Source organism: Nipponia nippon, unplaced genomic scaffold (assembly GCF_047370975.1).
Source record: "Nipponia nippon isolate SJK-2023a ecotype South Korea unplaced genomic scaffold, ASM4737097v1 scaffold_6, whole genome shotgun sequence".
Classification (NCBI taxonomy): Eukaryota; Metazoa; Chordata; class Aves; order Pelecaniformes; family Threskiornithidae; genus Nipponia; species Nipponia nippon.
In genome coordinates, this window is record NW_028262380.1 from 10,573,861 (window position 1) to 10,598,601 (window position 24,741).

Below are 24,741 nucleotides of genomic sequence, written 5' to 3' on the forward strand. Positions count from 1 at the left end.
ATGTAGCATGTGATCTTATATATAATCATGGATGTGAGAGTTATAAACATTTCACCCCCTTCAATGCAAAGTTGACTGTCTTCGGGAGTTTGTTTTGGCTTCTATGTTTGCATTTTTATGAAATATGATCTAGAAAAAAGCCAAAAAGTAAGAAGGCACTTCAAATTGGGGCCATCCTCAGATAGGACAAGAGGAAATGGGCTCAAGTTGTGCCAGGGGAGATTTAGATTAGATATTAGGAAAAATTTCTTCACGGAGAGAGTGGTTAGGCATTGGAACAGGCTGCCCAGGGAAGTGGGGCAATCACAGTCCCTGGAAGTGTTCAAAAAACGTGTGGATGTGGTGCTTAGGGACATGGTTTAGAGGTGGACCAGGCAGTTAGGTTAACGGTTGGACTCGATGATCTCAGAGGTCCTTTCCAACCTTAATGATTCTATGATTCTATGTTGTATGTCTTGCCAAAATGCTTTAGTATCGGAAACGTAGAAAACAGTGAACATAAGTATAGGCCTCTAAGGTGGGTTTTTTGCCTTTCTTCTTTTTTTTTTTTTCCCTTGGACTCTTGATGTTTTTTAAATTGATATAAGTAAAATTCTAAGAAAGCAGAAAAAATATTTCCTAACAACAGACTGAACTTCATATGGCAAGACGTCTGCTGGTTAAATGTACCTATCAGATATGCTTTATAATCAGTAATGGATATTTGACTCCCTCTTGTAAATTTCTAAAAGCCTTTATTTATGTGTTGCTTTTACTAAAGTTCAATGGTCTGCCAGCTTAAATGCTTAAAGGTGTTTTGACATGTAAGCAGAAATTATTTTGTGGTCCAACAGTGCTTCCTAAATTATCAATTATGAGTACGTTAGTGATGGAATTGTATGCAGTTCATCACAAACCAGCCTAGCAGTAAAATTGTTTCAACTGTAATATCTTAGAATTGCAAACTTCAGCCAAGGAAATAAATAATTTGTGGAAACTCCCACTTTAAGCCTCTACGTGTATTTGGGGAAACTCCCCTTGCAGCTGTCAGCAGCACAGCTGTCTGCAGGAACAGGACTTTGGCAATCATGTTTATACTTCTGCTCAGTTATGGGATTTTTTCTTTTAACTACGGTCTAGTTTAAATTGTTCTACAAGCACTGATGGAAGATATCAGTTAATCATAACCATAGCTGCATTTACAGTCTTTTTTTACAAGGACCTTGTACATAGGTAACAGTTAAAAGGAACAAACAACCTGTCCATCTGGTTTGAACAGTAAATGAGAGTGGAAGTCTCAGCTTGGTAATGTGTCTGAATTTATTTTAAAAAAACATGATAAGCAGCAAAAATGTTTTAAGAACTTGCCTTCTATTTTAAGTGTTACTTATACCAAGTGTTACTGGTATGGTCTGACGGGCATAGACTTGACACCAGTTAACTCGCTGGCTGAATGCTCCTATGCAGTTTTGAGGGACCTTTTGATTCAGTAGCAATCCCTTAAACTTAACTTGAAAAGCTACTCATAATAAAATTGCCAACATAGAAAATTATGTTATGATAGCTGTACTGATTTTAATTCAATCCTTATTTACATCAGTATGAAGGCTTAGGTTAGTTTTCAAGGCTAGCTGATGCAAGAGAATCTGTTAAATGATAATGTTCTTGTATTGAGAGTTTGCAGAAGGTTCTTCTCTTCCAGCTGCACAGCGTAATTTGTTTTTTACAAGCTATGCATATGTCGCAAATACTTTGTGGCTGTACTTTGGTCTACAGACGTTTGAGCAATATATGACATTAACCATATCCCCAAATCAAACTCAGTATGTCATCTTCTAGGACTTGTGCCAAGCTGTTTGGTGAAACAACTAAGAAAAGTTACAACTTTGTTTTAAAATTGATACACTCTTTCTCTGAAGTATGGCTTATTTATTGCAGACCAGTGCTGGCTGGCTTTTTTGAAGTTCCAAGCCAACAATATGTCCATAGATGTTCAGAGTTTAAGAGCAGTGGGGTATAAATAGAAACTCAGAAGCTTTTTGACCTGAAGTGTTTCTCAGTTTTAGATTGAATATATATTATCAAGGCTTCAGCTACTTTTTTAAATATATATACGTAAACGTAAATATATTATTAAGGCTTCTTCAGCTCTTCCCAAGTAAGCTGAATGATAGAATGACAGTTGAAGTTTAAAGAACAGGAATTCTTTTGGCATTGAAAGATGATTTCTGGAAGTTCTGGCCTCATTTCTCCCCTTTGTTGCTGTTTGGTTTTTTTCTTTTTTCCTAATTATTATTCTGCAGAAGTAATTCTGATGCATGGTTATTCACATTTTCACGGAACTGCCTTACCTAGCAGATGAAGGATTCGGGTGAGTAATTTACACTTGCTCTTCTCCAGTCTGCAGTCATGGAGTATACAGTTGACAGATATATCATCTCTCAATATAGTGGATGTGTTTCCACTGTGATCTAGGAACTTGGGACTAAACTAGTTTGGTATAATTAATAAAATAATAAAACTCATAATAACCTACTCCTGATTCAAGTTCATTAAAGTCAGTAAAACTTTAACAGAATGTGGCCGCCTTTAATGCCCTACTATACTGTAAGCTTTTATGGAAATATATCATCTATCTACTCTTACATTATTCTGAGTGGAACTTGACCACTGAGCTGACTTGCTGCAGCTGAAGGAAAGTGGGTTTTACGCTATTTTAAATTCTTTTGTTGTTGCTTTGTTAATTTTTCTGCCTCGCCTGCTGCTGTGCTCTTCTGCTTTTATTTACAGTCCATTCTTGCAGTTTCCTGTAAATTGTTCAGCAAGAGGAAGTTCTCTTGCTGCAGAGGCAACTCAACCCATCAGCTAGACTAGTGAACGTACACTGGCAAGAACAGCATAGTGCTAGATGTATATTTTATTGCTCTTGCTTGCCATTAACTAAAGGTAAGTAGGACTGCTTTTAACTGGGAGCAAGAGCTGTTCCCAACGGTGGCAGAGATGATTGGCTGACTTCCTCAGACAGTGGCCCTGCTGGAATGAAATCCAAATGTTGGTTTCTGATGCTTTGGTTCCTCCTATTAAAGCTATCTGAGTGAAATCTCGTGATGGTAAAGAAATGCAGTAGCTCCTTTTGAGTGAAATTCTCCCTAGGCTAGTTTGGTGCAAGGCTGCTTCTCACCACTGATTTTTGTGGACACAAATGAAGGTTAGTGGTCTGAAAACCATATACCGCACTTCTTTGCAAAACTGAATTTTGCCTTGTGAAGAAGGATAAATTTAATACTCTCTCACTTCCCCAACAGACATGTTAATCAAATCCATAAGGATTTCATGTCTCTTCAGACTCTCTATTTGCAATTTTGAAGCACGACCATTCTGATTAATGTTTGGTCTAGAAAGTTAAGCTGAATTTTCATTCTTCCAAGACTGTGAAACATCAAAAATTTTTTTTTTTGTTGCTCCTCAGTGGAACACCAGCTTCTGTGCATGCATGTGTGAAATGGCTTCTGTTATAACTCTGTGACCATCTTGACAGTGCTGGAAATCACCAAAAAAATCAAAAGGGGGTCTTGGAACTTGAAATGAAAAATGTATTTCTGAGTCCTTAAGTGAAGAATGGGAGAGGATAGCATCAGAAAGGTTAGAGTGGAAAAGCAGTACTTCAGGAACATGTGTTGGATAAAGGAGATGTAATTAAAATAAGGCTGTTGAGGCCAAAGAGCATGGTACTGTAGGTGTGGCGTTTGAAGGGGAAAGCCAAGATTTAGATGTGTGAGACCAGAAAAGGGAAAGAGGAACTGGGTTTTTTTCCCAGTGTTACGTATACTCAAATGGTGCAATTTTGATTGTAGCTTTTTTACTGAGGTAGAGATAAAGGTTGCAAAGATGGTAATGCAAACTTAGAAGAGTCTGCTTAGGTAGCAGAGAACTGAGGGAGGGAAGACTGCTTTAAAGCATTGTGTGTTAACGCTTAAAGTCTGAATTGGTAACTGATATTGTAGCAGATAAAGCAAGTTAATTCACAAAGTGCTGAGATGTAGTCCTCTCTACATCGTTTCTGTTAATTAAGCCACTGAAACAACTGGGTATTGATTCTTGTTAAACAGCATCAGGATTTTGTGTTGATGTGCTGATCCTTTTAGCTAACAACAGGTGCGTGGTATTTATGGTTTGCTTACCTGTCCTAAATAGCCTGGCTAGGGAAGGAGTGCAAATGGGTGCCCTATGGTGAAGGCTGAGAATTGCTTTTCTAGCTGATACAGCCATGGCCAGTATCTGAAGTGTTATTTTCTTCTGGGCTTTGACTGTTGGGTAGTTTACAAAAAGAAAAGATGTTGCATAGAAACGTCTTCCTTCTATTTTGGAGTACAGATTCGTGTCCATTTATGTGAAGTAATCTTTACTTGGCATATTCGCATATGCAGGCTTTGTCTATCATTCTGAAACTTGATAGTTGTTTTTGTCTTATTTGGACTTTCTAGCCCGTGGTGCTGGTTAATTCTGGACAAAGTCATTGAAACACTTGAATCCTTTTAAGAGCTCCAGAGGAAAGTAAGTGTAAAATAATGGCATGTATGCATCATTAGTTGGTGATACTTGTCCTGTAGAATTGTTGACCTTGTGTTGTGAGCCTCTTGGATTCAAATTTTATTGTCTTTTGTGGTTTGCGTAACGTCAAATGTACAGGGAAGACTTGCTCTAAAGCATGTATATGCTGCATAGTCTTTCAGAACGTCAATTTTTAATTTCTTGGGTTGAAGAGGGAAGGACAAGCTCCAGCTACAGGAGAGAAGAGAGATGAAATACCATAGTTCTGTGGTGCAGTGCCAGTACCCGAAGCGCAGGCTCTGCAGGCACGCAGGCAGCGTTTCTGAGCTGTGCCTCTGCCGGTGTGAGAGTCCCGATACCCTGTGAGAAAAAAGGGCTGCTTTTTCTCCCAAGGGAAAGTAGTTGATTGAAAGGTGAGGAGGAAGCAAGTGACCACTGGAAAATCCCCGCTGCTTTCTGGCTGACAGAGGTTTGAGGCATGCGGGGTCTGATTTATAACCTCCCCAGACAGCTGGGAAATGTGACAAAGACAGGGCTGCCCACTAACGCTGGGGGAAGCAGGAAGCAGCAGAGGAAACAAGTCATTGCCTCAGCGTCCCTTTTGGCCACAGCGCAGTGCAGATGCACAAGCGGTTGGGGCAGGGTTTCTTTTCCTTTTGTGTGTTGAGCGTACCGCAGCTATCGCAGTCACTTTCAACCTTATAATACACGAAACGGGGAGAAGTGCAGAGATGTTCCTGTCATGCCTGAGAGGGGCCATAAGTTGTTAATGGCTTTGTCATCGCAAAGGAAACAATCATTCGGTGAAACTGTCAGCAGAAAAACTATGTGTCGATCAGGGACTGTCACCAGGTTAGTGTGTATTTGTGGCTTGTATTTCTGTCATCTTCTCTCTTTTAGGTAGACAGTGGACTAAAACTAAGTGCAGAATATTGTATCTGCAGTAAAATACTTTTAACTCATGCAGAAAATTCAAGGGTAAAGAATTGAAGGGAGAAGAGATGAGGCGAGTGTTGGTTGAAAATGTTTGCCAGAAAAGAAAAGCAAGTTGAAACAAGTTAAACTGAGTAAACTTACTTACAACAGTGTATCTCAGTCAGTTCTCTGTTCCCTTTGTCCCGTAAGATTTATTTGACCTTGCAGTGTTTATACTGTGCTGTTAATCCTTTTGAGAGACTATTGTGAAAGGGACTGTTAGAAGTATTAAGAAATGGAATGTGTAACCAAAAAAGTAGGAGAGATGTGGAAGAGTATTTCGGAAAGAGAGACACGAAAATTTTGCAGAAAGCAGTTTTAGGAACAGATGGTAAATGTTTAGATGGTTGAATCGGAGAACTAGTTTTTTGTTCAGAATTGCTGAGAGCACATGGGGGAAGCTTTTATTTTACAGTTTTGCTGTATGTAATGCTGCCTCATTTTTGGTTAAGCCCTTTGTAGAGACTGAAACTTCAGTCTCCCTCTGCGTTATATGAGGAATGCATTCATTTCTGTAAGTTATATGTTATATATGTAATGTTATATGCAAGTTACACATTCAGAAGGAAACTAGCATCTTGCTTTGCTAGGTTTTACTTTCACAATAGAATTTAAAGACTAGAAGTTATGAGATATTATGGTGTTCAAAAAGTTCTCAGACTTAATTGGCATAGAGATACTTGTTACAAATTCAGATCAGGTTTAATTTTTGTACTGCGACTTTGGAGGCTGTGTTTTATTTGTTTTCAGCATGACCAAACTGGGCACCAGGGCAGACCATAAATATTATTATAACAAGTGAGAATTTTTAATACAACTTTTGGCAGCTGTAATTTCAAAGATGAGGGTAATGTGTTTTTTACGCCTATATACTGCAAGATGTGGAGATGATCACATCTGCCATATGTTCTGCTGAAGTTAAGCAAGAACTGAGGACTCGTGGCTCTTCCAGGATGCAATCCTTAGTTGAATCAGCTTGTATTTGCTTTAATTGGGCTGAACATCAATAGCATTTAAGGCCAAAAGGCATAAGTGTTCTTCTATGATGTAATCCAGACTTTTAATGTGGCAAATTACTTGATAGATGTATACATTTGCATACTCCACAATAACAGAAGTCTACTCTCTGTTTGGAGTGTGAGTTTGGTAACAGTATTGTTACGATTCAGAAGAAACTTCTGCATCATACTGGCATTATCTAGGTTATACAATTAAGTGTGTAACTTCACATTTTTTTCATGCCTTTGTGACTTTCATGGTACTTTAAAAACCAGCTCATTGTGATAGTGTTTGAGAAAAGTATACTCATGTGATAGACTTGGACTGACTTTATTGATACATTAGCAATACACTGCAAATTGGTTTGGTTTGTAGTCTGGCAGACCAGTTTTGTATATATGAAGTAATTACAATAGTAATTGTATAAGCTCCATATCATGCTCGAGAGTGCTAAATGCACTGTTCTGTCTTTCCAAAAGCACTGTTGAATGATGAAGCAAATCCTATAAACTGCTGTTGCACCATTTCTCCTGCTGCACTCTAAGGCCTATCATCTCCCTCACAGGCATAGAATTATCATGGGGATCGTCTGAGAAACAGTGATGAGAGGCCTTTCACTCTCTGCTGCCATCCTCTTCTGGTTCAGAGGGTTCAGTTCAGTGCTGTTTTGGTGAGGGAGAAGGTTGATTCAATAGCCACTTACAATGGGTTTTGGGCCTTGATGGAAAACTTAATTTAAAAATATGCATCTAGTCCCTTGGTGAGTGGGAAGAAGAATAAAGTGTGTAGCTATTACTAGGAGCTTGCACAAAACAACGCATGAGTAATGTCACCTTCTGTTTGTAACAGAGGACCGACATCAGAGAGGATGGCTTGGCTCCGATCGCACTTAGTGGGCCCTTTCTGTTAACTTCATTGTCAGCTCCATGGAAGAGACTCTGCTTATGCACCTGGGGTGAAAATGTGTAGTGGGGTCTTCGGCTTGTAGTGCAAGAATGTGACTGCATAAGGAACAACTTGGAAATATCTTTCTGTTCTTAATGATTATGGAGCTAACAGGCTGTACAGTAACTTCAGTGCTTGCTATCGATCTGTTCTTCATGTAATGGATTAAAAGAATTATAAGATGAATATCACAAGCGGGAGGAACCATTTCAGTGAGCTAAAGGCAACCATATTGTAGATGCTAAGACCAGAAAAATCTTTAAGAGCATCCATTTTTCCTTTCTCCTACCCCTACAATAAAGATCCTGCGGTTACGTTGTTTTGACAGCTTTCTCCCAGCAGCTTGATGCAAAATAGCATCTAGTGTCATTCCAAGATTATTTTGTACTGTCAAGAAAAGAAGAAAATCTGCTTGGGACTAGATTCAAAGTACTTAAATGGATTTTAGAGGCCTAACTCAAACAGTTCAGAATATCAAAGTCCTCCCTATGTGTCTGCAATGTGTCTGCAAATGAAAGTGCTTGAGGAGCCTACAGATGTGATGGGGAGTGCTATAAGCCACAATGAGATCCAGAAAATAGACATAGCAGCCTCTAAATCTATTGAAAAGCCCGGTATATTAGGTGGGCTCTTTAGCTCATATAATGTGTACTTGGTTCTGTGGAGTTCAGTCACATCTCCTTTTATTCACTTAGCTGGGATGGGGAAGTTCTGGGGTTTGGTCTCTGTTCTCAGGACTGTTCTGTAGTGAGTAGTCAAAAGTAAGAAATGATCGTGAATAGAGGAAGCAGAACCTGATACTCTGTCATCTTTTCCCCCTCAGTTAAATCCTGTAGTCATCACACTGTAGAACTGGATCCCCCTCTGCCCTGCTCCTCTGCTTCCATGGTTTTTTTGGGTTTTGTTTTTTTTTTTTGTTTGGTTTGGGGTTTTTTTTGTTGTTTTTTTTTGCTGTCTGCCTGATATTTGGGCTTTTCAGGTGAAGGAGAAAGTGCCCCATGCAGGTACAGTTTATGAGTAGTCTAATCTATTCCTGCACAGAAGGCCAGCATGACCTAGTCAAATATTTCTGTTTTCTGAATTGACCTAGGGTGGGATACCCTTGTCCCCAGTGTTTGTCATTGGCTTCCTAGAAATCTCAGCTTAATGATTGTTTTGGATAACCTCTCCGAGACATTTAACTCTGCCCCTTCTGATAGGTTTTCAACCTAAGTAATAACACTGAAACAGTTTTACAGCCAAGGCTAGGTGCTTAAGTCCTTTCTTGTTCTGTTCTTTGTAGTAAAAGCACACAGGATTTGAAGACCCATGATGAACTTGAAACAGTTGGATGGCATTGAGACAAATGGTAGAGTTAGATCGAGAAAACTGAGATCAGAGTATATTTGTCTGAATAAAAAGGTTCATTTTTTACTTAATCTTTTTTTTTAATGTAACTAGAAACAGACTGAAATAACTTAATCATAAATTAATTTCTAATGTTTGAATGTTGATGTGCCTGTTCTTAAAAGAACAATTTAGCCCAGGGCTTGCCTTTGCATTCCTCATTTCAAGGAAATCACTCTTAGCAGTACTGCAGTGTGGTTTGGTGTCAGCAGCCAGCTGGCTGACGCTCTCCATTTCCTTCACTTTGACTGTTCTGCAAGATGTGGAGAAATAATTTGAAGGATTGGGGGGGGGGGGGCGACGGGGGGGCGACGGTGGTGGTGGTGTAACTTTTGTTACTTTTTTTTTTAATTCTTAAAAGCTTAAAATATCTGTGTGTAGCCCCTTCTTGGACCTGTTAACATATTGCTGTTGCTAGAAATTTCATTGTGGGGGAGGAGGAAGGAACAACTCAGCTTGGAAAGATCTCAATCATATAATAAGAACAGGGAGGAAATAGCAGAAGGAAGGATATAGCTGAATACAACAAAAGTAATTTACCTTTTGGTGGGCAGGAAGGTCTTGGAAGAAAACTGGGAAACCATCGTGCCTTGCAGTGTCTGCTGTGAGAACCTTTCTTGGGCCTTGGATCCTATCTTTGCTTGTGCCTGTTTTATGACACTGGGGACCAAAACCTAATATTAGTAATTAAGTTTTCTAGGCTGCCTAGAGAATTTAATTGAGTTTAAACTCTCCTGATAGAAATTGTTAGTAATTTCCATCCCTCCCCACACATGCATCATCAGCAAAGGGCAAGCAGTTAGATCTAAATCCTAAGCTGGTCCACTGAAAGATCAATTGACTTGCATTTCTGTTTTTCCTAACACACGTACAATGGATACATACTCTACTGTTGCAATTAATCCCTCAACAAAACTGTATTGCTTGCTTATTCTTTTCAGTATGGGTACTTCAAGCTGCCATCTTAGGCTGGAGAGACGTAGTGCTGGGGTAGGTGTGTTGTGCTGTAGGCTCTTGGATTCCTGTACTGAGCTACACTATTGACTTCCATTACTGTCCCTTGTGGGGAAAGGAGAAGCAAACAGGATCCATTAGATTTCAGTCCTCCACTAAAAGCTTTTCAGTTCTAAACTATCATTTCTTTATCAGAAACTAATTAACTGGAACTTCTTTAGTTTGCCTCTTACCAGCAAAGGTCTCTAGGCCTCCACCTGAGGATAAGACTATTTTGTGTCTAGGTCAAACTTCCTATTCAGTTTGTGCGTGATTTCTTTTCTGTATTACACAGTAGGATTTTTAGCCTAGTTCTGTTACCAGTTGAAGAAAGGAAGGTCTCATATGATATATGTGATATGTCAGACAGAAAAAACTACTACTAAGAAACTAATTTTCTTGGTAACCTGTTTAAGATGATAGCAGAAAGAGTGGTAACTGCTAAGGTGCTTCGTGGAGCGTGGCATTAATAACCAATGTATAAATTAAATGGCAGTCTGCAGCAATCTGAGACAAACATCATTTGCACAGGATGCTGTCACATATGACATCCAGTATGAGGTTATATGTTAATGCTTTCATTCAGAATAAAACTTGTAAATATATGGAGTGAGTAGTATTGGGATACTGCAGTTACTAAAATAGGACTGTTGATTCCCTCATTATACAGAAAATTATGTTGTATATGCAGATGTGGCATAGAACTTTGGAGAAGAAGCTGATGGTCTTTCTAGTCACCTGCCTAAGTCTCACAGTATTATCTGAGGCATTTTTAAAATATAAATACTTAAATAACATTTACTAAGCACTCTTCCATTGTTTCAACAACTGTCAATCACTTTTGAGAGCTGTATAAAAATAAATTGGGACTTTTTGCACCATGGTTTTTTATACATTACAAACTTCCTGGAATCTATGAACACTCGTCTGTGCTACATACTTGACTGCTGAACCATGTTAGTTATTTGGAAAGCTTGTTTAAGGAAACAAGCTTTGTTTCTTGGTACTCATTTCTTAAAGTAAAATCTAAGTTTTAAACTGTCTTCAATTATTCTACATTGCAGAACGATGGCCTTGCAGGAGCAGGTCTGGCCAGTCCCAATGAAGGCAATTGGAGCACAAAACCTTTTGACAATGCCTGGAGGAGTGACCAAATCAGGGTATCTTCATAAAAAAGGAGGCACCCAGCTGCAGATCTTGAAGTGTAAGTTGAATGATGTATTAATTAAATTAAATTTTTAAATGCTTGCCTTTGGGGCCATAAACACATTTCATGTTAGCAGACTGTTTAATGAAGCTGTTCTTCCGCTTATTTTGTCTCTAATGGATTACAATTTTACTGGAATATATGTATGAATGACCCATATTGAAAGAATTTCCTTTAATTGTTTTGGAACTGTAAATCTTAGGTGATGAATGTCATGGTCAATTTTCTCTTCCTTGGTTAAATCTCTTGTCTAGTCCTTCACAAGTAAGATTTTAAAGACAGAAACGGATTCCCGGGATATGTATCAATTTCAAATATTCTCTTCTAAAAGAAATTAGTACTCAGCTTTTTTTCCAGTTGGTTATTCTGTACTGGAAAAATATCCCTATCTCCTACTGCTGTTGTGAAATGGAAATTTTCTCACTGCCAACATTAGGCTGTACTTAAAAACAGTAATTGCTTCTGGAATCAGAATCTATTTACATGGAGAAAACTTAAGATTTTGGGTTCATTTATATGCTATTCATTTGCTATCCCTGTTTATAACTAAACTATACTTATATAGTAAAGGATAAAGATTACTGCCTTTGATAACGGAAGGAATGTTGGCCCCTTTAAAAAAAGAAAATAACCTCATTTGATTGGCATCTTTATGTACTTGAAGTGAAAGAAGAGATGGAGATACCGTCATGGTTTTGGGATGGACATAAATATGTATTTGTAGCCTTTGGCCACCTTTCTCCCATTTTGTTTTAGGTTGCATTCTTACGTTATTCCTCTACGTCCTGGTTTTGGCTGGGATAGAGTTAATTTCCTTCCTAGTAGCTGGCATAGTGCTGTGTTTTGGATTTAGGATGAGAATAATGTTGATAACGTACTGATGTTTTAGTTGTTGCTAAGTAGTGCTCACACTGGTCAAGGACTGTTCAGCTTCCCATGCTCTGCCCGGTGCCCAAGAAGCTGGGAGGGGGCACAGCCAGGGGGGCTGACCCAGGCTGGCCATAGGGCTATGCCATACCATATGCTGTCATGCTCAGTATAGAAACTGGGGGAGTTGGCCCGGGGGCAGCGATCGCTGCTCGGGGACAGGCTGGGCATCGGTCAGCGGGTGGTGAGCAATTGCATTGTGCATCTCTTGTTTTGTATATTTTTTTTATTATTGTTGTTGTTATTATTATTTATTTATTTATTATTTTCTCTTCCTCTGCTGTCCTATTAAACTGTCTTTATCTCAACCTACGCTTTTTTTTTTTTTTTTTTTTCTTTTCCCTTTCCCCTTCCAATTCTCTCCCCCAGCCTGCTAGGGGGGACGGTGAGTGAGCGGCTCTGTGGTGCTTAGTTGCTGACTGGGGTTAAACCATAACACTGTAGTAAAGGAGCACAGGTGGAGGTCAGACCTGCAGTCTCTTAGGCTTCTTTTGAAGTTAGCAGATCAGCTGCCTCTCAAATGAGGGAAGCAAATACTACCCCTAGGCCTGAAGCTCTGTGAATGGACAGCTTTACCATGCGGCTGGTCATCAACAAGCTGTGACTTAACTAGTTTGTGCTCTTTTATAATGATTAATAAGATTACTAAAATCTTAAACAATACTTCCCAAGTTAAGAGGTTCTAGTTAATGTACTGCCTTTGAATTTATATTTTGCTCACTTTTTTTTTCTTTATCTTTTCAGGGCCATTGAGATTTGTGATTATCCATGAGGGATGTATTTACTATTTTAAGAGCAGCACATCTGCATCTCCACAGGGTGCATTTTCTTTGAATGGTTACAACAGGTGAGTGCCAAAGAACTTATTTAACACCCAAAGGGCAAGGGGCTATGGTTTTCATTTCCAACTAAGTTAAACTCAACTACATCTGTTGTTTGGGTTAAGAACTGATCTCAGATTCCAAGAGATGTATTCCTTTCAAATTGTATATATGATCTTTCCTGTGCTTTGCAAGGATATAACCTTCATCTTTTGTAATTTAACCAGAAAAGCTGTTAAAATTGCAGTGGGCTTACTCTTGTTAGTGACTTAATGCAGACTTTGCACATGCAGATACATGTGGATTCTTTCAGACAAATGTTCTTTGTTCCTTAGTGATTTCAGTGATCGTCACAAAAATAGCAAGGAATCAGAAAGGAATATTTATGGAGTTACTGATTCAGTAACACTAATTAGTGTCAAAATTGAATCAGCTACAGGAGTGATAAATGAGAGAACACATGTGCAAAATGTCTGACTCATTTCACTACGTGTTATAAATCTTAATATTTGCTTTTTGAAGTCGAAGACAAAAATAATGGCTTTCAAGTTAACCAGTACTATCAGAATCTGACTGAGTGCAGCATACATACAAGGCCCACCAACAGAAGTCCAACCTAACTTTAGGAAATTACTGTTGTAATTGATACTAAGAAAGGACTAATGAGTTTTTACAAATACATCAGTGACAAAAGGAGGGCCAAGGAGAATCTCCATCCTTTGTTGGATGTGGAGGGAAACATTGCCACGAAGGATGAGGAGAAAGCTGAGGTCCTTAATGCCTTCTTTGCCTCAGTCTTTAATAGTCAGACTGGTCATCCTTGGAGTTTTCAGGCCCCTGAGCTGGGAGATGGAGACAGGAAGCAGAATGAAGCCCCAGTTGGTGGCAGTCACTGACCTGCTCCTCCACCTGAATGCTCACAAGTCTATGGGGCCAGACAGGATCCACCCGAGGATAGTGAGGGAGCTGGCAGAGAAGCTGGCCAAGCCACTTTCCATCATTTATCAGCAGTCCTGGTCAACCAGAGAGGTCCCAGATGACTGGCAGTTAGCAAATGTGACACCCATCTACAAGAAGGGTCGGAAGGAGGATCCAGGGAACTACAGGCCTGTCAGCCTGACCTCGGTGCCGGGGAAGGTCACGGAGCAGATCATCTTGAGTGCCATTACGTGGCATGTGTGGGACAACGGGGGGATCAGGCTCAGCCAGCATGGGTTTATGAAAGGGAGGTCCTGCTTCACTAGCCTGGTCTCCTTCTATGACAAGGTGACCCACTTAGTGGATGAGGGGAAGGCTGTGGATGTTGTCTACTTGGACTTTAGTAAGGCCTTCGACACTGTCTCCCACAGCATTCTCCTGGAGAAGCTGGCTGCTCGTGGCTTGGATGGGTGCACTCTGCGCTGGGTTAAAAACTGGCTGGACGGCTGAGCCCAGAGAGTGGTGGTGAATGGAGTCAAATCCAGTTGGTGGCCAGTCACAAGTGGTGTTCCCCAGGGCTCAGTGTTGAGGCTGGTCCTGTTCAATATCTTCACTGATGATCTGGATGAGGGGATTGAGGGCACCCTCAGTAAGTTTGCAGATGACACCAAGTTGGGTGGAAGTGTTGATCTGCTGGAGGGTAGGAGGCCCTACAGAGGGACCTGGGCAGGCTGGATCAATGGGCCTGGGCCAACTGTATGAGATTAAACAAGGCTCAGTGCCGGATCCTGCACTTGGGTCACAACAACCCCATGCAATGCTACAGGCTGGGGGAGGAGTGGCTGCAGAGCTGCTTGGCAGAAAAGGACCTGGGGGTGTTGGCTGACAGCCACCTGAACATGAGCCAGCAGCGTGCTCAGGTGGGCAAGAAGGCCAATGGCATCCTGGCTTGTATCAGGAATAGCGTGGCCAGCAGGACCAGGGAGGTGATAGTGCCCCTGTGCTCGGCACTGGTGAGGCCGCACCTCGAGTCCTGTGTTCAGTTTTGGGCCCCTCACTACAAGAAGGACATCGAGGTGCTGGAGCGTGTCCAGAGGAGGGCAACGAAGTTGGTGAAGGGTCTAGAGCACAAGTCTTATGAGGAACGGCTGAGGGAGCTGGGGTTGTTTAGTTTGGAGAAGAGGAGGCTGAGGGGAGACCTTATTGCTCTCTACAACTGCCTGAAAGGAGGCTGTAGTGAGGTGGGGGTTGGTCTCTTCTCCCTAGTAACAAGCGATAGGATGAGAGGAAACGGCCTCCAGCTGTGCCAGGGGAAGTTTAGGTTGGATATTAGGAAAAACTGCTTCACTGAAAGGGCAGTCAGGCATTGGCACAGGCTGCCCAGGGAAGTGGTTGAGTCTCCATCCCTGGAGGTATTTAAAGGCTGGGTTGACGTGGTGTTTGAGGACATGGTTTAGTGGTGGACTTGGCAGTGCTAGGCTAATGGTTGGACTCGATGATCTTAAGGGTCTTTTCCAACCTTAACAATTCTATGATTCTATGAGAGAGAGAATGTAGAGAAGTATCACATTGTTGGTCCTAATCACTGCAATTTTATTGTATTTCTAAACATGTATGTTGTTGTTGTACTGCATAATGTTCTCAGACTTGGAATAAGGAAATATCTGTTATTAGAATGTAAGAACTTTCTAACTGACCACAACAATGGCATATTTTATAGGAATGCAGTTGTAAACATTGTAGCTAATTAAAGATTCAAGAGTCATTTGTATAAGCAACCTACACTGTAACTTGGCCATTACACTAGCTTCTGTAATCACGTTAATGTAAAAAATACCATGGAATTTGTAAATGCTAGGGACTGACTCATTGCTTTTTATATATCTGCATTCTGGCAGCCTTGTAGAGACCTTGATTGGAATTGGGACCAGGTCTTCGTTGGTGTTATGCACAGACATAAGCATTATTGAAAAATAATTTGAAATTAAAGACTTTGTTAGAATTGGTGGTTGTGTGAAAACAAGTCACTCCAAGGCCTCCCTGGACTTCTATTTTGCAGTTTTCATTCAATAACCTGTTAAGTGTGGACAGGAGATGAGAGAGTGCTGCATTCACTAGTGACTCAAAATGTATAGTGATGCCTATTGCTAGTATTCCTCCCAGCTGTACCACGGATATTCCCACATTAACATCCTTATTAGCCTTACATTAGTGAAATAACTTATAGTTCCTTTTGTGGCTTTGTTTTGGACGGGGCAGATGCAGAAAACTACAACCTCCGGCTCAAAAGTAGGATTGGGGTTCTAAAAAAGATGCCATCTGTAATGCTGAAATAATTTTGCTGTTGACATTTTTCTTAATGGCAGCTTCAGGGTGTTGATTAGATAGATATATATATTTTTTTTTTTTTTTCCCATAGAATAGTTTGGGTTGTAAGGGACCTTTAAAGGTCATCTAGTCCCACCCCCCTGCAATGAGCAGGGACATCTTCAACTACATCAGGTTGCTCAGAGCCCCGTCCAACCTGACCTCAAGTGTTTCCAGGGATGGGGCATCTACCACCTCTCTGGGCAACCTGTGCCAGCGTTTCAGCGTCCTCGTCGTAAAAAATGTCTTTCTTATATCTAGTCTGAACCTACCCTCTTTTAATTTAAAACCATTACCCCTTGTCCTATCGCAGCAGGCCCCAGTAAGTCTGTCCCCACCTTTCTTATAAGCCCCCTTTTAAGTATTGAAAGGCCAAAACAATGTTATCTTAATTAGGTACCTAACCAAATGTCAAATGTCTCTGATAATCTTTTTTCCTATATTTACAAACCACCTTCCCTAAATATTAAGGACTTATGGAAATAGTGTATTATATGAGGAAACTGGTGGGTTAAAAAGTTTAAGAACAAGAAAGCAAGCCCCAGTAATGATTGTAAAAACTTTAATCAGATTTCTTTATGGCTTATGCTGAATAAATCTTGCAAATGTTAATTTTAAATTACCCACAGTCTCAGGATTGTAGTCTCCTTATTTATTCCAAAGCCATATAGCGAGCACTTACAACCAATTTTTTGTGTGTATAAGGAATTTCCTCATTTGAGACTCCTCTAGGGGGAAAAATAAAAAGAAACAAACATATCTAATGCAGTTTGTGAAAGAGGTTGAGCTATGCTTGTTTTAAAATAATAAAAGTGCAAGAAAGTGTTTATAAGGGAAAAGTGGAAAAATTAAGTTCACTTTTAATAGTAGTTCTCATTTATTTTCATGGACAACCTGTGTTTTGATTTCTTCTCTGTGCCCTTCTGAAATAAGGATCATAGGCACCCTAAATACTTGCCATGGTGTGAAGCTTGTGAATTAATACAATTCATTATAACTATTGAACAGGTGAAAGCATCCATTTATAAGTCTGGCTGGCAGTTTAACTAGTGCTTTTTTAACTACTGATTTTTCTCCTGTCAGCGCTCTTGTGTTGTCCTTTCTACCGCTTTAATAGAGAAGTACAACAAATGCACATATGGGGATTTTGGTGGTGTTTTCCTGGGCTTGGGGATTATTTTTGGTGAGGCAAAACTGGCTGGTAAAACTGCTTTCTATCAGAGCTTTGACTTGCAGAGCAGAAATAACTATAGATTAAGGTTTTTGTGTATTGGCTCTTCTGTTTCTCAGGGTTATGAGGGCAGCTGAGGAGACAACATCAAGCAATGTGTTTCCTTTCAAGTTAGTACATATTAGCAAGAAGCACAGGACGTGGTTTTTTTCAGCTTCGTCTGAAGATGAAAGAAAGGTAACTTTCTTTTTCTTTTGCAGTATAATTTTGCTTGAAGCAGAAAGCGAATCTTGGACTTCCCTAAAATCTAAATGAACTGGATGCGCAGCTGTCAGTGGAATTTGTATACTAGTTCTTTGGGCTCCTCTGAAAATCATGTCTGAAGTTTTAACTATTAGTGTTAGTTCAAGTTGTAATTTAGGAAATGGCTGTAGGTGACATACCAGATGTCATGGCTTTCTCCATATTGCTCATTTTATTTTTAGCCAAGGAACAAATATTTGTATGTTAAACCTTTTGATAAAGTATGAAAACTGTTCAGTGCAATCTCTCACCCATAAACATACTATGAACAAGTACCTGGCTTTAGAAGTAACACCTTGAAATTTGCAAACTGAAAGTTTAATATTTTAATATGTTCTTACAGCATTTTAGATAGTCAAAACACTTTGGTAAGTCCTCTCAATGCGTATATAAAGTCATGGATAAACACTTCGTTTAATGTAGATTCCTTGCACGGTTACTCTCTTCTTACAGAGGACAGATACTGTGCATCTTTGTTTAATGATTTAAAGATGTATGTGTTGAATGTCGTATTTTTATTCTTTTTTAGAATTGGATGCTATCCCTGAGGAGGGAAATTGATCACTACCATGAGAAGAAAGAAACAATAACAGAATTCAGGTATCAACCCTTAATCTTTATTTGCTTTTTATCCCTTTTGCACTAGCTCTTGACAATGGTGTTTTAGGCTCTTTGCACTTACAAGTAATTTACTGTTAAATAAAAACAAGTGCGGTAAGGCCCAAGAATGAAAGGCCTTCCTAACACACAGTTTAAGGAATACCAAGACAAAATTAAATCTTTTTACTTTACTTTAGAGCTTTAAATGTCAGCTTTTTGTAAAACAAATAAAAACTTTAAAATGACAGTGGGAATATATCTGGCTGTTCATTGGGAAATAGGAATAGATGGCTTCTGCTTTTCCAGCATTCCTTTCCAGTGCTGCAGTCCTGCTAACAGACATGTTTACTGTCCCGAGACCCATAGCACAGTGATGCAGAAGGTACTCTGCCTTTTCTTTTGCAGTGACTCTGGTTCTGATGCAGACAGTTTCTATGGCTCGGTAGAACGTCCCATTGATATCAAGTATTCTCATCATTCAGCAGATAACGAAGGTGACAAATTTAGACACTGATACATAAGACTTATTTGCTTGCTTGTGTCTTCTGGATTCTGCAGGAACTATTCCCATAGCTTAAGCAAACTGATCCAATTTGCAGCTATAAATTCTTGTTTTTACAAGGTGTGTAGTTGTAAATCAGAAGCAGATATTCTGTGCCATAAACTATTAGTAAAAATAAATGGTAACTAAAGAAATTCAGATCTTCCAAGGAGGTGTCTGACACCCTAGTAATACTATTTAAAATTTTTAGTAAGACTGCATGTTGGAGAGTTTGTAGATCTAGCAAAAAGATAAAACTTTTTAGTATGTCTGTAGATCATAGTGTGGAAATACAAAGTGGTCTTTATTATGATAATTGAATATTATTGACAATAATTGAATATAATTATTATAATAGGATATTAGTCACTTTAAAAGTATGTTCTGAAAACATGCAGAGACAATGCAGTAGAACATTGTGGAGCTAGTTACCTCCTATCCAGACTGTAAAATTAATTCACCTGTCCTACAAAACAAGCAGTCAGCCACACTGGGATGTTGTTGCATCTGTGTTGTAGTCTGTTCAGTATGAAACAGAACTGATCATCCCTCCCGTTCAGGAAGATCTCACATTAGGCGTAGGATGGGCCTATGTGAAACACAAAGGATAGCATTCTTCAATGACTTTCAAACTGAGTAACTTTTTAAAGTAAGGCTCTGAAAAATCTCATTCTTAGCATAGCCTTTTTTATTCAAAGTTTGATACCTGTTCATTGCTGTAGTTGTTTCACAGTAAACAGTTCTGGCTGAGTGTTTATTTTTTAATTAGAAGCGAGGACATTACAGAAAGCCTGTCAGATGGGCATTCACAGCACATTTCAGCAACTGACTTCCTAGTCAAGAAATGTGTTAGTAAAATCCAACGTGAGAAGCCTTGCCTCGAGGTTCAACATAGTTCCTTTACTGGGCATTTTCCCCTATGCCCTTTCAGATTTCTAAGGGCAGGGTTGATTGGAGCAAGTGCTCTCATTTCCTGAAAGGAAATTCCTGACTAGGACAAAAAGGCAGGAGTGAGTCTTTTTAGGAAATCCGATTCAATTGCTGCAAAGCAGAGGAAAACAGACTCATCAGCATTTCATCTAGGATTGTAGTGTAGTACTTCAGTGTTTATGGGAGGGAAGGGTTGTATGCGATATGAATTATGTGAAGAGGCCTAGCAGGAGTTTAAGTTAGGAAAATTAGAAGAGCTAACTGATTTTTATCAGATACTTTTTTTTTAATGCGTTTCTCTGGGGAAATGCTGCATATTGTCCTTGAGGCTCCTATCATAGTCAATGATGAGAAATTACTACCTAGAAGTAGCATGTTCTTCATGTCTTGATTATTCTGACTTACAGTTAAAGGCAACATTGAAACCATTTAAGCCATTTGTTGTGGTGCATTTTCTTGTTGCCAGAGCAAGGCAAAAGAATTAATTGTTTTGTAGATCGCTAGGCTTGCTTAGGCTTCTGTATTGCAAAATCATCATTGTTTCTGTGTTAGGGTTAGGTTTTGGGGATTGTTTTTGCCAGTGCATCCATGCAGTTGTGTCTCTGCAACTGATTTGAATTTTTCTCAGGAAGGCTATAACACTAGAAAGTGCCACTGGAAAGTAAATTTTAACTTGAAAGATGGAAAAAAATTTAATGCGCAGTGTAGCTCATCTCCCGCTGTTGTAAGCAGTGGCTTTCTTAATTGACATCAAACATTAAGGAAACACCTATTCTAAACAACAGAGGTGGACCAAAATTTTTTTCACTTCTTTAAAACAAACAAACAAAAAAAACCCCAAACCCACCAAACTGAAAAATATTTGTTTATTAGAAAGCATTAAGTACTCAATACTCTTCTCTTGGTTCCAGGAGTACTTATCAGAGTCTGACATATTTATTTTTATCTGCAGATTATGACCAGGAGGAAGAGGATGAGTCTTACTTGCAGCCAGATACTTCTGACATAGTGAAAGATGGTACGTGACTTCTTTCATTCCCTTCACAAAAGGGCCCATGAAAGGCTGCCAGTGAAGGCAATATTCATGTAGAACGCCAGATTATTATTTTGGCTTGGTCATATCTTAAGCATTGCAGGTGGTAAAATAACTGAAGTAATGCACAGGTATCTAATCTTGAGAGGTATTTAGGGTCAAAAGTTCCTAGTAACAGCTGTAACAATTTACAGAAAGTGTTACATGCCTTAAAGGGCATGTTTTATTGCAGGCCTCCTGCTCTGGAAGGACCTCTATCTGGTCATCGGTCTGGAGGAAGGGTAATGCTTTTAACGTAGTCTCTCTTTCTTTATTTTTAGCAAAGGGAAAAGTCTTTGCAAAGTCATCATAAGCCATGCCTGAATAAAAATTGCAGGAGTTTACTACACATAACATTCAGAATTGTGCTGAAAGTTAAAAGCTTGTCTAGCGTTTTGGGTACTATCAGACCAGATGCCAGTGAGATATCTAAATCACACAGAAAATAAATTTGAAAAGCCTCTCTTCTTGACATACTGTATTTCCCCTCACTCTGTCATGTTTTTTGGATGTTTTCTTTCTGTAGATATGGTCCTGCCCCCAGCTTACCCGCCTCCACCGGTTCCTCATGTCAGAAAAGCTGCCTACTCAGAATCAAGGGCAAATTCCTTTGCTGGCAAATCTACTGTGCCAGCACCACCACCGCCTCCTAAAAGAAGCTTACCTGATGTCAAACTAGATGATTTCTTAAACAGCAGAGAAACCCAGTTACAGTGCCGAGGTGAACCTAATCTAAAGATTCAATCCTCAAGCCGGAGACTAAGTGAACAGATGCCCCCTGTACCCCCTCTACCTCTTTTCAAAAAGCCTGCCTGTGTCAAAGAAACTTGCTCATTGCCTGCAGAGCCTCTGCCTTTAGCTCAATTTCTTGCTACTCCAGAAGGATGTGAGAAGCTAAAAACCTTAAATCTTTCACCGCGAACTCCTCCTCCACTACCAAGCAGTAAACCCAAGCTGTCACAGTTTACTGAAAAACCAGTAGAGCCCAAAGTGCCAAGAGAACATGGTAAACCTGGACTGTTTGTGCCACCAGTGCTCCCAAAGCCACCTGTGCCAAGCCACCAGCCCCCTGGAATCAAGCCTAGACCAGAGAAGTCTTCATGTCCCCAGTTACAGTAAGTATGAAAGGACAATGCAGTATGAAATTTTTCCATTGTGTATTAGTTAACTCATTGACAGACATATTTCTCAGATTCACATCAACGTCTGTTTCTCTTCTCTGCACCATCCCTCTCTTCCTCACAGTGTTGTGCTTTTTTGCCTCTGTATTTTTTATTTGAAAGTTTTGCAATGAATGTAGTGTCTGAAATAGTTCAGAAAGAAATAGTAGTTAAACTAAATTAGAAAAAATTTGCACCAAAATTTTGTGGTGCATTTGTTTTCAGGTCTGTCTTAAAGACTTAAAGCCTTTGATCGCAGTGAATAAGAAGCCTTTATGTCAGACCCTCAATGAACTGCAAAAACAATTTTAGGCTTCTGTGGAGATAGGAAATGTGTTTCAATCTTATATTAAGATCAGCTCTAGTAAGGGATGTAGTACTAGTTATGCTGGTGAGTCAGATGAAAATATTTTTGTCCATTGGATCATTTAGCAGCTCTGAAGTACAAGTAATAAACTCTTTAAAGGCAGTGCAAGGAAGACACCGATATGCTGGAGCGAGTCCAGTGGAAGGCCACCAAGATGCTGGGGCTATAGCACGTGATGTATGAGAAGAGGCTGAGAGAACTGGGTTCATTCAACCTTTGGGAAGGCTTAATGGGAGATCACTGATGTCTGCAACTACTTAATGGGTGGGTGCGGAGAAGACAGAGCAAGACCTCAGAGGCCTGCAGTGATAGGATAAGAGGCAACAGGTAGAAGTCACAACCTGGGAAATTACAGCTAGATATTAGGAAAAACTTCTCACTGTGTGGATGGTGAAACACAGAACAGGTTGCTGTGGAGAGGCTGTGGAATCTCCTTCCTCGGAGATACTCAAAACTTGACTGGACACAGCCTCCTGAGCTACCTGATCTAGTTGAACCTGCTTTGTGCGGGAACTTGGACTAAATGATCTCTGGAGGTCCCTTCCAACCTAAATTAATCTGTGATTTGGGGGCTAAACTGCAACTTACTCTTCAGTTCTAGTTTTATTATCCCTTCAGTGTTTTGTGTATATTTGTTCTGTTTTCCTGTGGAGATGTCCTTCAGTTTTTGTTCTGCTTCTGCCAGGAGATCACCACCAGATGGACAGAGTTTTAGAAGCTTCTCATTTGAAAAACCAGCACTACCCTCCAAGCCAAACCAACCTGATGATGATTCTGATGATGACTATGAAAAAGTAAGATCAAGCAGATGATCCATTCTTAAAGAGTATTTTTCTTGCTTATGTATACTTGTGGAAACACTTTAAGTGCATATTTCAAGAAGAAAAAAAACAAAAACAAAAAAAACCCCAAACCTTTCTGAAAACACAGTGCTGTGTGATTTTTTTTTTTTTTTTTTTTATTTAAGGAATGCCTTGATAAAGTCTGGGTTTTAATATTAGATGTAAAGAAGGAAAAACCGTAAAGATTAAATCACCATTAATAATTACAGATACTGATGGCTGTATCTTATTTGCGTAACAAGTTGCTAGTATTTTGAGTTGTCATTGACTTACACGGTGACTTATTTTCTTCATATTTTTTTACAGGTTGGGCTGCCTGCTTCAATATTTCTTAATACCTCTGAATCCTTTGAAGTTGAAAGGTAAAATGTGACTTTAAAATAGTTGCTTAGAAGTCCTACAAAAACCTGCACTGAACAGTAGTCCAAAGATCATTTTGATAGGTACAATTTGTATTTAAAAACACAATAAAAGTATTTAAATACCTTTAATGTGGAAATCACTTTTTAGGGGAGTTAGTTCAGTGCTTATTTATCCAGTTCACTGCTTATTTATCAATTGAAAATGCATACTACTTGCAAAGTGATTTTGCTCCACCTGGAGAAGGTTATTCTGCCAGGATGTTAGATGGGACAGAAAGCCAGATCTTCTGTGCTGCATTGCTGGTTCAGATGCTAGAACAGTGAAGTTCTTTCAGCTATGATGTACTATGAATTATTACAACTGAAATACAGATTTGTAATAAGAATTTCAAGAATCTAGGCATTTTACTTATCTGATACGGAAGATGCTAATATATGTAATTGCTGTATTATTTTTAGGACATTTAAAGCTAGTAGCCCACGGGGACAACCGCAAAATGGATTGTACTGTATCAGGAACTCATCTACTAAGCCTGGAAAGGTAACTTGCAAGTGCTGAATCTACCCCCCAAAAACCTTTTTGATTTAGAGATACTATATCTTGTATATGACGAAGTACTTAACAATTTACATGTGCTCTTTCCTTCAAGCGAGGAAATCTGAGACAATCACTATCATAACTGCAGTGATTTTTTTTTTTTTTTTTTAGGCTGGACTGACTAATTCTTTAATAATACATTGACTTAGAAATGCTTATTATCAGAGACTGAAAATGTTGTTGCATTTTTCTTCTTCAAGGTATTGGTTGTATGGGATGAATGTGCAGAAAAAGTGAGAAACTACAGAATCTTTGAAAAGGTTAGTAGCTGCACTATGTGTGCATCTGTATATATGTGCCTGTATACACGTATGAATTTCATGTGTGTATATATGTGTGTAAAGTGTGCATGTGTATAGGTATATATCGGAACTAACAAGTTTAGACTTTAACTTCTTCCCATTCTTAAAAGTAAAAATAAGCTGATTTACAACTATCTGGTCTAGGATGAGAGTTCAGGTACTCAGATCTGGGCTTTCTAGTTGCTATATTGTACAAAAGACAACCTAGCTGTAAATGTTCACATATAAATTTCAGCTCCAGTCAAATCCTAAGGGAAGGAATATTAAGTTCCTGAGTTTAATTTGGACTTATTTGTATAACTAGTTTGCAAAGCAGTAGCTTGTCTGAAAGAACTTCTTAGTTCTGATGATGATGGTTTGGGTTGTTTTTTTTTTTTTAAACATTGAGTTGGAAAACTTACTGTCAATGATTACATATGGTTTTG

At 39.3% G+C, this 24,741-nt stretch overlaps 1 protein-coding gene across 13 annotated transcripts in view; it reads left to right on the forward strand.

Moving 5' to 3' along the window:
* Positions 1-24,741, forward strand: part of SH3BP2 (SH3 domain binding protein 2) — a 97,602-nt gene that overhangs the window by 71,469 nt on the left and 1,392 nt on the right. For 6 of the 13 annotated variants that reach the window (XM_087737856.1, XM_087737854.1, XM_087737853.1 and 3 more), the window contains 11 exons: positions 10,893-11,032; positions 12,707-12,809; positions 17,359-17,476; positions 18,072-18,142; positions 18,548-18,636; positions 20,566-20,631; positions 21,212-21,800; positions 22,898-23,006; positions 23,361-23,416; positions 23,876-23,957; positions 24,215-24,274. In XM_087737856.1, the coding sequence (XP_087593982.1) occupies positions 10,897-11,032; positions 12,707-12,809; positions 17,359-17,476; positions 18,072-18,142; positions 18,548-18,636; positions 20,566-20,631; positions 21,212-21,800; positions 22,898-23,006; positions 23,361-23,416; positions 23,876-23,957; positions 24,215-24,274 (1,479 nt within the window). In that variant the 5' untranslated portion in view covers positions 10,893-10,896. Of the gene's footprint in view, positions 1-2,282; positions 2,351-5,146; positions 5,383-10,892; positions 11,033-12,706; positions 12,810-17,358; positions 17,477-18,071; positions 18,143-18,547; positions 18,637-20,565; positions 20,632-21,211; positions 21,801-22,897; positions 23,007-23,360; positions 23,417-23,875; positions 23,958-24,214; positions 24,275-24,741 lie in introns of those variants that run through there. The other 7 variants (XM_087737849.1, XM_087737852.1, XM_087737847.1 and 4 more) reach the window with 3 other exon arrangements.